Genomic DNA, 13,232 nt, shown 5'->3' with positions numbered 1-13,232 from the left:
TTGAATCTGCAACAATGCTATAATTTTTTAAACAAATAGTTAAGGCTCGTACCAAAACAAAAAACAAAACTAAAAACCTCTAACCAAAAAAGTGATGCCAAAAAAGTACTCTTGCCAAGTCAAAAGGCATTTTCCATTCTGTTTTTCCATAAATAAGAAGTTAAAAAAATTTTGTTTAACCCAGTGGATGGAAATATCTGAACATTTAGGTCACATGCAAACTCTGGAAACTTACTTCAGTTTTTCCTCTTCACTCAATGTCTTCCACAGTTCTTCAATTTGTAGCGTTGCATCCTCCAAACTGGTCTTAGAATTTTCTGTGAGAAACTGAACACGATGATCTTGAACAAAAAGGGCACTTGCTGACATGGGTTTCTTGATTACATGACTGCTAATTAAATCATAAGCTGTAAGCTGTCCAGATTTGTCATCTACCACATTTGATTTTTTGTTACAGGAACCTTCACTGAGATTCTTCTGTTCAGGGCTTGGGCTATTATTTTTACTTTCTTTATATGCTGCATTTTCTTGAGGTACTAAAAGTTTCACAGGTTCAATGTTTTCTCCCATTGAATTTTTGAGTGCATTTCCCTTGCTCCAGTCATCTGCACAAATTTCCAAAGACTTTGCAGGAACTGGTTCTTCTTCGTTTTTCCCATTCTCATCTGTACAGCCTTTATTGCCATTTTCTGATTGGGAGTGCTTAACAGAACATGCAAAAGAGGTTTCACTGTATTCCTTCTGGTTGTCCTCACATAACAAACTATTCATTGGAATCTCCTGAAATGTATTTTTAGTGTTCTTATCAATGTTAGAATTTCCATTAATAAAATGATCATCATAATCATCACCAGTGTGTATATGATGATTTAAACAATTAGTGTTTTCTCCAGATTGATCATTATGCACATCATTTTGGAAAGAAATGCTTGAAGTATCAACATTTGAATAATCACTACCAGATGATTCCATCTTATTAAAAAGCACATCTGTTTCTTCTGAGTTACTAACAACCATGTCAGCTGAGGAAACATCTGTTTTATTATTTTCACAGGAATTTGTACTAGGTAGTGATCCGTAACAAGTCGTCATCAGATTTTCTAGAGCAATTAAAACAGATTCCTAAAGATACAAATGAACAAATTTTAATATAAATTATAAAAATAATAGACAAGATTTAAAACATTTAAAAATATGTATAAACAAATCTCCTTTGTCATACAAAAATTGTTGTGATTGTTTAAGTTTATAAATAAAATAAGTTTAAAAATTATCTGAAAAACATACCTTATTCTGTAACAATACTTGACTTTTATCCGGTGTTAAATTGACATCCACATTAGCTGTAGGAACATCAATTTTCAGAAAGAAAATGGGATACAAACGAGTAGATTCCTTTAGGCACTTTAGATTGTAATAATGTCGGATTAACTAGAAATACATGTAATGAATAAAAGACAAAAAACTCACATAAGTATGTATTGCCATCCTTAAAATACCACCAAAAGGAGTATATTCAACTGAGTGGATATAACTGCTTATTAGGAAGAGCAGTATCTAAACTCATTTAGAGGCCTTGAACCTATATGAATGAGGAAGTACAAAGATCCAATGGAACTAGCTTCATAGTTAAAGATCATATTGTCAAAGTTCAGAGTTCAAATCCTAACTCTTAACTTCCTCACTATGTGGTCAAGAATGTCACTAACATTTCAACTTTTCATCATAAATAAGGAAAGTAATATATCACATAGTTGAGAAGAGTCAATCAGACACCATATGTAAGGTACCTAGAATAATGCTTAATAAATGTTAAATGTATTTCTTTTTCTCCTTTTCCTTAAGGTCTTAGAAGTAATTCTTATAATAAGTTAACAAATGACAGAGCTAGTTTTTATTTCTGATCCAAGTGATAACTTTTTTTCCTTAAACAGATTACCTTTAATATGTCTTTTTGGTGCACTGGTCGACTGTTTATAAAGATAAAACTCCTTTCTGGGGTTGAAAGACTTGTGAGAGAGTGGTCTGCATCATGCTTTGGAAAAAATCCGCTTAGATAAATCTGCAATTGTAATAATTACAGAGTTAATATGCAATGACAATAAATGTGGTTCCATGAGACTGGCTATACACAATACGTTAAAAGTTATCAAAAATAAAAAAATAGATTTTCATCTTATGGTCTAAAGAGCCATATACTTTCTGATAACCATGTCTTGAGAATTAACCTTAGATAAAATAGTGAAGCATGTTAAATTCATGTTCTCTGCCTCTTTTTTTTCCGCAATTCTATTTTAAGGAAACATTGGCATTCATAAAAGCTTCATGAATGGGCATATATTTTACTGCCAAAAGACACAGATACTCTGCTCAGCTTTAAATTCTTTTTAAGATTTTCTTCCTCATATTGTGACTTTTCCATGGCTGTTTTTTCCTTTTCTTTTTAGCCACCTTTTCCTATAAAGAAGTAGCTGTTTCTATAGTTATTCTGAGTATGCTATGAAGTCAATCTTACTGGGTTTTCATTTCAGAGTCAAAAATCTCTTGCTCTTTGACATTGACTGCAGTATTGTATTTTACCTTATTTTTTTTGTTTAGAGAACTTTTCTACAAAAAAAACACAATTGTTTTTATGCATTCCTTCTCTCTTTTACAAGTGTATGAAGAGAAGGAAGAAAATGAAAAAAGATCCTAGAAAAAAATACCAAAGAGAAGAGAGACACTGAGGGACCAGGAAACAGGAAAATGCTCCTACTTTACCTCTAAAGATAATACAGTTTAGAGCCAGATTGACATTATTTAAATCCTGGCTCCACTATTAGCTATGTGATCTTGGTCATATAATTTCTGGTCTGAAACAAGTGGAACCAGTTGTTTTATTAATCTTTTAAAAAACTAATAGTAAAGTTTCAGCTCTGGTTTAGAAAAGCTAGAGAATCGGGGCGGGGGGTGGGGGGTGCCTGTTTTTAGAAACCATGAGGCTCCCTAACAGCCTGTAGGCTGCCACCTATGTCTATGACTATCACTGGGCTTGGAAATAAGTGTTTAAGGAAGACGTATTACCACTTTTAGAACGCTAAGTGCATTATTGTCACAGTGCCAAATTGTGTCACTCTTAAAAAGTAAATTAATAAAGCTGGATAATCCATTACAAAATGATACTACTTAATTAACTGTAAAACTTAACAGCACTTATAAATGGTTGTATAATTAACCTGGTAACATTAGACCCTTCTTGAAACACCTGCTGAGCATCAGGGAGAGCCTATTTAGTCTCTAAAAGATTTACTGGGCTTGTGGATTAAAAAAAAAAGGTCTTCTCCAAATAGGTAATTATGAACAACAAAATAAAGAAGTAACTGAGTAATACTGCTAGTGTTTTTCTTTCTTACCATCTTGGTTGGCCACTGAATAATTACTATTACTTCCAAAATACCGTGCTTTTAAAAATGGATTAGGATAATGTTAAGAACTAACAAATTATATTTTAGGTATATGAAAAAGTAAAATCAAAGAGAGCGAAGTCTTATAAAATGCTGTAAAGTGAAAATAAGGCTAGTTCATGGAAAAAAATGTCTATAGAGACCAAATAAGTACAACAACAACAAAAAATTAGATAAAAAATCTTGTTACTTACCGAATCAGTCAAACCCATCTCCTTTCTTCTACCCCAATTCTGTTGAAGTAATTCTGACTGGTCTAACACTAGTTTTTCTTATATTTCAGTAAACCTCTAGAATACCATGGAGTTATGTTTCTCAAGTAATAATTTAAATTCTTTGGTCAGACTTATGGAACAAGCTATGTAGAAATATCCTTCTCCCCCATCCCAAATGCAAATAGTTAGCACTGAGAGATAAAAATCAGTTTTACAATAAATTTGGAAGACCAACATTTTTTAAAATGACAAACATAAAGATGTTAGTGTGAAAAACCTAACAGGGCATGATGGCTGAAGTTAAAAGCCCTATGTGCTCTAGCATTGTAACAGGTATGGAACAAGGTCCAGAACTTGGGGTATCCGGGAATATAGGGTATTCCCCATAAACTTGGCTGGAGGATGGGAGACTTGGAGCAGAGCCTCTGAGTGTTACTTTGCATATCAATAAGAGCAGGCTAGCTTCAAAGTAAGACAGAATAGTTTGCCTGGGCCAGGGAGAAGAGCGTGACTTTGACTCCTTACATAACTGGGAGGCAGCTCCCCTGGGTTACAGCCCTGAGCGAGAGCTTGGAAATGGTTTGCTCCACAACGTGGGGCCACAAATGCCCAGACTAACAACGGCAGCTAAGAGTGGTGGAAAAATACAGGAGCGCTAGCAGGTGTAGCTGATTGTTGGAGGAGTTGGAAATGGGGTTACAGAGGAGGATTCAGGCCAGGATTTAAACCAAAAGGCGGGCAGCCACGTGCAATGGAACCTTGCAGGACCAGGTGTTTCAAAGAGGGGGTGGAAGGATCCTCACAGGTCCGCCATGAGGAGGTGCTACGTGGTTTTAGATTCAGAACCCAATTGCAGCTTCACGGCTGATGGTGCTTGTAACAAAGGGAAGCATGCCTTGCCCAGCCCAGTACAGACTACAGGGAGGAACTGTGAGAAGTGAGCTGTGGACTTCTGTTTGTCTCCTCCCTGAAAGGCAGTACCTCTGACTAGCATGCTCTGAGCCTAGCCTGACTGGGCAAAGGGGAGGGTGGGCAGCACTGTGTGTGTTTGTGGGCATTCAAAGGGAGTGGAACTTAATGGCAAAATTCCACCATTACTCTAAACCTGTATAACTTTTAATTAAATAATTCTTTTCCTTTTTACCAAACTCTGGCCTTGAGAGCCACAGTTCTCACTGGCAGTAAGCCAAAGAACTCAGAGCAAAAGAGTCACAGTGGGCTTCTGTTACAGCACCAGAAATGTTGCAAATTTAATTCTGGTACAGAAATGGTTAGAAAACACCTCCATGAAAAACAGGGAACTGAAACCAGTATTCCCATTTGAAATGGGTGGTTCAGATACCCTCCCTCCACTCAATCTCCCCAAAATGCTTAAAAATACAGTGACCACTGTATAGAGCTGCTTGCAAGGGTCACAAGAACGAGTATGCAGAACTCCGAAACAAAGAATAAGGCTAAGTCAAGTCACCTGGAAACAGGGATCCCTAAAATCTTGGCAGGATGAAAAGCATAAACTACTAATATACAACACCTGATTTACCAGGGCTGGGAGGGGGGTGGTATCTGCCAAATTATGGGGAGGGAAGAGAACATAGGAAGGGGAAAACTCAAAACAACAAAAATGATAAACCTGCATTCAAGATGATTTTGCAAATTAAAATTTCAACGCATATAAAATAGCAGAGAATGAGAGTATTTTCTCAGGAAAGTAGAAATGATAGAGTAATATGAACAGGACTTTGAAATTAGTATGTGTACCATGCTTTTAAAGAGTAAATAAGCCAGAAGATAAAGAAATCAAAACTAATAGCTATAAATCAAGTTTAGAAGAGAAGAAGAGGAAAATGAATAAATTCTGAATCCTAGAAATAGCATATATAGTTATGGGAATAAAAATCAAGGAGTACTGAGGAATTCACGTAGACTTAGCATGGAGTTGTGCAGGAAAAAAAAAATCAAAGAGAAGATAGATGTCAAAAAAACCTCAAAATAAAACTGGAGGAGCTCCATTAAGGCAACAAAGCCACAGTGGGAAACGCGTAACAAATGCCGCCGCAGCAGTGGTATGGCTAAGGCCACCATCTATAACTAGGAGATTCTTCCAAAGATAAGTTCCTGTAGAAAGAAAACTGACTTTAACATTATGGGAGGAGAGATAGCAAGATTCTCTACACCCAAGGTTCCCTATGCAACTACCATCCTAGTCCAGTGAAGACGCCTTGGTGACGAAGTTTCACAACTTCAAGGTATGTAATGAGAATAAAAATGTGGTGAGAGGGGCAACCATTGGCAGCTGGCAAACAGCCTAAGATTGCTTTTGGCCAGAAATGAGAAGAGGTCAAAGAAACTCTGATATAAAACAACTCTCCTTACAAGCCCAGAAAGCACAGAATGGAGAGGGTTGGCTGGTAATGACATAAAACAATACCCATTTAGACACACAGTGCACAGCAGAAGAAGGTATTTGATTAGATAATTACTCTCACCAGAGAGACACTAAAAAAATTTATCATTATTATAGCCCATAGAATTGGAGCCACTCAGCAACACATGCTTTCCAAATTCTCCCATTCCTCCATGCAAAAATAACTACACGATGGTGCACCAAACCTTTTGGTATCTATCATAAATTACCAACAGCCCTTATGCAATTTTAACCCAAAGAAAGATTTTTAAAAAAATCAATGGGCAAGCATAAATCTGGCAACCCATCTCAATCAACAAAGATGAGAGAAAAAAATTTCCAACTTCAGGACTGGCTTATGAGATAGTCCTGTCAATGCATGGAATCATAATTGACCAAGGTCTAAATGAGTACTTTCCATTCTTCAGTATGCACCTGGAGACCTTGTTAAAATTCAGATTCTCATTTAGTGTGTCTGGGGTGAGGCCTTAGACTCTTCATTCTATAACAACTAGCTTCTAGGTGATGCTAATGCTGCCGGTCTTCAGGCCAAACTATGGCAGTTAAGAGTTTCTAGAGCACGCTACCACAGATGTCAAGTATGGATCTTCTGTCATAAGCTTCCTGAGTTAACAGTGTAGGCAATAAAGTCCCATGAAGCCACAGGGAACCCATGGGAATTTAGACAATACCCTTACTATCCCAAGTCAGCCATCATAACCAGTCTAAGGTGGCATTCAGGTATATTGAAACTAGAACTACTAAGCGAGTTCTGAAAAAACAGGATCCGTGTCAGATCATGGCCATACTCCAGGTACTACACCTGACTATCAAGGCTGACCTGAGTTGTTCCTAGGGCAGAGAGGACTCTTAGGACATCAACTGAGCGCAAGATCCCATCCAAGACTCTACTAAAATGATACTCAATACTGCAAAGAGAATAGGAGGGGAACCAGAAGTAGAATAGAGATTTCAACAAATTAAGAAAAAAGGGATGAGAAGAACGGAGAACTTTCAGGCTTAAAGTGAGCAGACACAAGAAGAACATACAAAAAGGTTCTTCTATAAAGAAAATGAAAAGGGACAATCTTCCATAAACCAATTACAATTTAATTTAGTGCTGTGGCGGGGGGAGGGAAAAGAAGGAAGGGCAGGGAGGGGAGGAAAAGGGATAAAATAAATTTCCCAGGGCACTTGGATAACTGGCCACCGTCCATAACTTAGTATGGTTGCAGAGTAAGCGTCAACCCCAAAATGGCACTTGTGATTCCCCCAGACTCCAGGAACAGGACCAGGATCTTGATTACTTAACATGTAAGTGGAACCTGACAGTAAGGCCAGCCACAAACCCCGAGTTCCCAATCAGAACTGCTATTCAGAGGAAAAGATTGCAAGAGGAGAGGCTTGGAAGGAAAAGATCTGATAAGCAAAACAAAACTGACTCCTTAAGAAAAAGATTATTCCAGGGAAAAATAATTAAAAAACAGAAACAAAGATTTTGTATCCATAAAACCATAAAAAGTTTCAAAGAAGTGATACAACTTTAAAGTGCTCTTTGAAATTGAACATAATACTTTCAGAATAAATAGAAAAATAAGAAGGTATAAAAAAAAATCAAGATCTCCAAAAACTTACAGAAAAAAGATGGAAAACTTGAAAAACAAAAACAAAAACCTAACAGAAAAACAAGAGGTCCTAATCAACAATAGGGCTTTCATTAAAAAACAAAAAAATTATGAAAGTAATGACAGATCAAAGTACATAACTCAGAACTGAAAAAGAAATGTCTTCAGATTCAGAAGGTTTCACACAAAGAGCTAAGCATAATAAGCAAATGTATAATAAAAGACATACACCTACACACATTCTTATAAAATTAAAGATGAAGGAAAGAGCTGAAGTACTTTCAGTTAGGAAAAAAACATTGCCTAGAAAGAATGAACTGGAATGTATTAATCTTCCATTAGTAACAATGGATGGTCAAAAAATACTCAGTATCTTCAAAGTCTTGAAGAAAAATTATTTTTAATCTAGAATTGCATGTCTACCAGAGTATCAACAAGAGAAAGTGTAAAATAAAGTCACTCAGACACGAAAGTTTACCTCTCATGTTCCCTTTCTGTGGAAGTTACACTGTAATTGAACAACATTAAAAAAAAAAAAGAGAGAATGAGTATCAAAAAAGAGGAAGGTATGGGATACAGAAATAGTTGAAACAACCAGTACTTCAATGAAAAGAAAGCCCAAAATGAGAATTGTGCCCAATGCTTGACACTCAAACACTCCAAATGCAAAATGAGCAGGTTCTAGGAATAATGCATTCAAAAACAATGGAATGAAATGGGTTACAAGTTACAGTAAGAGTAACTGAAAGAGCTGGATTTTATTGCTGAAATGATGAAGACAGTTTCTTCACTTCAAAAAAAGAAAAAATTCTGAAAAGCCCAGAAAAACCAATGGGAGATTTCATTCAGTTGCAACAATAGAAATATTCTCATTTGTATGGCACAGAGACATAAAAATGGGTCCTTACAGAGGAAATGTAATTTTAGCACATATTTTGGTTTGTAATGAAGGTTATTTTTAGTTGTAGTAATGTATACTCCATATAAACTTTCAACTTTTACAATCAATCCTCAAATAAAAGATGGAAGACTTAAAAATGGTTACATAAGAAAATATAAGCTTGATAACGTAAAAATAGAACTGACATGACTGAGAGGAAAGGGCAAGTAAAAATAAGAGTGGGGGTGTTAATTACTACATTCAATACTATAGGGACTCAAGAAACAGGCAACACGCTCTGAAGGTGATAGATATAAAAAAAGGAAAGAAAAAAAATGAAGTTGGAGTATATTATTTAGAAAAAGGGAAAATGAAGGTAGGAGCTCAACTCTTTCTTTCATAGTGGAAAGTATATAGGTAAGATCCTAAAACGAAAATCATTAAGAAAATTAATGTAAGCACAATAGTTAAAATTAAAAACAAAGAATATACAAAAAGCAGAAATGAGGAGAGAGGTTTAATATAAAGCTCTGTATCTAGCTTGTGTTTTACCTCATACATGTATTTGGTAAAAATGTTAAGAATAAAACAAAACAAAACAAAACAAAAACACCCCTCTTGCCACCCCAAACCCCCAACAAGGAAATATGTTAATAGTTTCCTTGGTAAATTCCAATTGAAAAAAACATTTTTGTTGTATACCTGAGATTCTTCAGAATGGTACTGAAAGGACTCCATGTTGCCCATAACAGTAGTCCCCAGAACAGACATGAGAGCCATCTTATGATCTGATACTCTGGTTTTCTGCCAAATAATTGCCTTGGGACAAAAGACACAGGTAACTTTTAATACAATTTAGATTTACCATACTCAAATACTTATACCATTTATTTCTATATTTAGCCTTCATCCTAGTTTATATTTTCAGTATCATTTGGAAGGGATTCATACAAAATCTGATAGTGTTGGTTTGGAATTTTAGTAGCTGTACATGTTGCAGTGTACAACTTACTTTATTTCCCTTAGCTTCAGTTTTCTCCTTTCTACAAGATCACTAAGAATATTTCTCTCTCAGAGTTACTGAAAGATGAAAATATGCAATGGAGGCAGACACTTAGGCCAGTGTCTGGCATAAAACAGTTTCATTAAATATTCATTTTCTTTCTGTTCTAAACTTTAGAGTATATATTTCAGAGTATATTTAAATTGAATTATTACTCCAGGTAAGATATTACTAAGGATGGAGAGCTACACTGTAAGATTTGTGTAAATAGTCAAACTGGTATAAAAATTTGGGATAATGCATGCTCTTTAAAAATTACCTTTGTAACTAACTTTTATATACAGAGAACTGACTATGATTTAGCAATTGTGGACTAAAGAATATGAAATCGACTTGATGTGACATGATGACTGCATGTGAAGGTGAAGAAGAATCAGGAACATTATTGAGTTCCTGGTACCAGGAACACTGTCAGATACCCAGCAGGGCCCAATAAACACTAATTTATTTAAGGAACAAGGAAAAGAATGTATTTTGCTAGTGGAATTGAAATCTAGATTTTTGTTTTGTAAGATTCAGACTGCTGGCTGCCGTATCATATACACATTAGAAATTATGTTTTTACTACTTTGCTTTAGGAAATTCAAAGCAAACTTTCCTTTCTTTTTTTAAAAATTAGTTTTATTGAGATATAATTCACATGCTATTACCATTCACCAATTTTAAGTGTATGATTTAATGGTTTTTGGTATATTTAGAGTTGTGCAATTATGACTATAATCTTAGAAAAATTTTTTCACTCCAAAAGAAACCCTGTATCCATTATCAGTCACTCCCCATTTCCCTCTACTTTCACCCCAAGTAATCACATTAAATTATGTTCTACCTCTATAAGTTTGCCTACTTTGGGTATTTCATATATATGCAATCATACATTTAATAATCACAAATCTTTTGTGAGTGGCTTCTTTCACTGAGCACCATGTTTTCAAGGTTTATCCACGTTGTATCAGTACTTCACTCCTTTTTAGTGGCTAAATATGATTCTGTTGTATGGCTATACATTATTAGACTTACCTTTTCTTGGATGATGGACGTTTGCATTATTTCCACTTTTTGGTTATTATAAATGATGGTGCTGGGAATACTCATGCACAAGTTTTTGTTTTGACATCTTTTCATTTCTCTTGGGTATATATCAAGAAGTGGAACCATTAGGTAATGCAGTGTAACTGTTTATTTTTTGAGGAACTGCCAGACTGTAATATTTGTGCTTCCTGTGTGTTTGTGTAAAAAGACCAAGAAGTGCTGGCTTCTGCTGTTACGGCTGTTATTTTATGCTGGCCAGGAGCTGGTGCTTTAAGGGGCAATATTAAAATAACAAACAGCAGGTAAAGTTCTAAATAATCTGAAACTACATTGGAGAGAGATGCTCCTGCTTTGTACTTTCCAGTTCACGGGTTACTTTTACCAAAAAAATAGTTGAACAATAAATACTTATTTGCTGCCCTGGCCTGGTGGCACGGTTGGTTGGAATGCCATCCTGTACACCAAAAGGTTGTGGGTTCAATCCCTTCTCAGGGCACATACCTAGGTTGTGGTTACATTTCGATGCTGGTTCAGGAAGTGCAAGGCAGGCAACCAACCGATCAATGTTTCTTTTTTACATTGATGTTTCCCTCTCTTTCTCTCTCCCTCTCTCTCTCTCTCTCTCTCTCTCCCTCTCTCCCTCTCTCTCTCTCTCTCTCTCTCTCTCTCTCTGTCATCAACAGAATATATCCTCTGGTGAGGGTTTAAAAAAAAAAAAAGGTATTGACAAAAAATTTACCTCTTCAAAGCTATGCTACTTGATGCTGACATACATATATATAAAATATACTTTAAAAATAAATTACTATCCCTCGCTGGTGTGGCTCAGTGTATTGAGCATTGGCCTGCATACCAAAGAGTCACTGGTTCAATTCCCAGTCTAGGGCCCATGCCTGGCTTGCGGCCCAGATCCCCCTGGTAGCGGGCGCGCGTGAGGCAACCACACATTGATGTTTCTCTTCCTCTCTTCCTCCCTTCCCCTCTCTAAAAATAAATACACAAAATCTTTAAAATCTCAGCACACTGAATACAGATATAAAACTTGGGATACTTCTAATGTAAACATCATACTGTTTAATTTATATTAAAGTGATGTTTCAGGTGATTCCTATAATATAAATCTTTGTTGATTATTGAGGAAATGGGTTCTAAAAAAGCTGTGACAAATGAGAACCACTAAATGTAAAAAAAAAATGTTTTAAGTAAACACTGCTGATAGTTCTGGAACATTTTTTCACATCAGGCAATTACTGCATCAAAGGGGCTACTTTAGGGGCATTTTTTAAACTAGTTACAGTTGTGCTAGCAATAAATGATAGTCTACCAATAAATTCAATCTTCACAATTAGGCAATTAAGATTCATTTTCAAAACATATTAAAGAACTAAAAAAAGTGGTAATTAAAAGTGAAGGATCTAGATGAAGTTGAACTTTTAAATACATTTTCTTCAGCAGATAGTTTTTAGTTTACTTTCTCTATCATTTAATCAATCCTATATTATGTTCTAAAACAGGAATTTTCTTGTCACTTCCTGAAGCTTTTCATATATTTTGCCCTTAGGCCGAAAGGTTAACATGTGCTAAAAATACACACACACGCCCCCATATGTTTTCTATTTAGGTCACACAAAGTTGAAGTGTCTGGATGTGCCAAGTAAGAATCCGACTCTAGTCAGTGTGATGACAGTGCAAAAAACACCTCAATCAAAAATATATTATTACGTGCACACCATGTAGTTAACTGAAGATATATGTAAATATATCTTGCCACTATTCTTACTTAATTGACATATACTATTTGAAGGAAATAAAATTAAATGAGAATACTCAATATTTAATTAGCAAACTTCAATTGTGGAGGCAATTTGTGATAACAGGGAAAAGGAGATTGTACGCAGATGATACACAATTAATTCCAAAAGCAATACTAATAAGAACTGCCTGTGAAAAGTAGACTCCTTCATTAATAAGAAATAAAATTATACATATTGGCCTAGAGTGCACACAAACTCTGAATGCAAACTATACTCATGGATGTACTGAAAGAAATTTTAACTACTTCCAAGGCCTTACAAGTTGATGTAACTAATTTGCATGTACTGCTATCTCTTCCAGGATATGTATTTGTACTGACTCTGGTCCAGAAAGGGCAGGGGCACAAAAACTTACAGGAAATGAGAATTTTTTTCCCCTCACATTGGCAATATGAAATGATATTAGCTACAGAAGCTTATCACTAAGAGAGTGCTAAATGTTCTGAATTCAGTATAAAATTATGTATTAATCCACCACAATATCAATACTATTGTTAAAGCATATCACATTATATTAACATAATAAGTTATGATTTTATTCTTGCTAAACAGCCTCAGAATTTTAAAAAGAATTCTATCTTGGTAAAATATATTTGGCACAATTATGAATTAAAATCCTCTTATCCATACTTTGACTCTGCTTAAATGTTTCTTATTTTATATTCATTTTTTGGAATAGAGTATGCATAACTACTTCTGAAAGTTACAAAGAAACTGGTAACTTTACCTTTTATTTTGGAGGGGGAGGGAGGGTGGTGG

General features: G+C 35.4%; 1 protein-coding gene across 2 annotated transcripts in view; it reads right to left on the bottom strand.

The window, feature by feature from the left end:
- The window catches only part of PMS1 (PMS1 homolog 1, mismatch repair system component), a 65,839-nt gene that overhangs the window by 18,978 nt on the left and 33,629 nt on the right, over positions 1 to 13,232 (bottom strand). For both annotated transcript variants that reach the window (XM_054562565.1, XM_054562567.1), the window contains exons 6-9: positions 9,270 to 9,386; positions 1,940 to 2,062; positions 1,288 to 1,431; positions 236 to 1,122 (exon numbers count right to left, since the gene is read on the bottom strand). In XM_054562565.1, coding sequence (XP_054418540.1) covers positions 236 to 1,122; positions 1,288 to 1,431; positions 1,940 to 2,062; positions 9,270 to 9,386 — 1,271 coding nt within the window. The remainder of the gene's footprint in view (positions 1 to 235; positions 1,123 to 1,287; positions 1,432 to 1,939; positions 2,063 to 9,269; positions 9,387 to 13,232) is intronic.

This window comes from Pteronotus mesoamericanus, unplaced genomic scaffold (assembly GCF_021234165.1).
Source record: "Pteronotus mesoamericanus isolate MK-2021 breed Mesoamerican mustached bat unplaced genomic scaffold, CSHL_Meso_final scaffold_651, whole genome shotgun sequence".
In the NCBI taxonomy this organism is placed as follows: Eukaryota; Metazoa; Chordata; class Mammalia; order Chiroptera; family Mormoopidae; genus Pteronotus; species Pteronotus mesoamericanus.
This window is presented reverse-complemented; position numbering and strand designations above follow the sequence as displayed.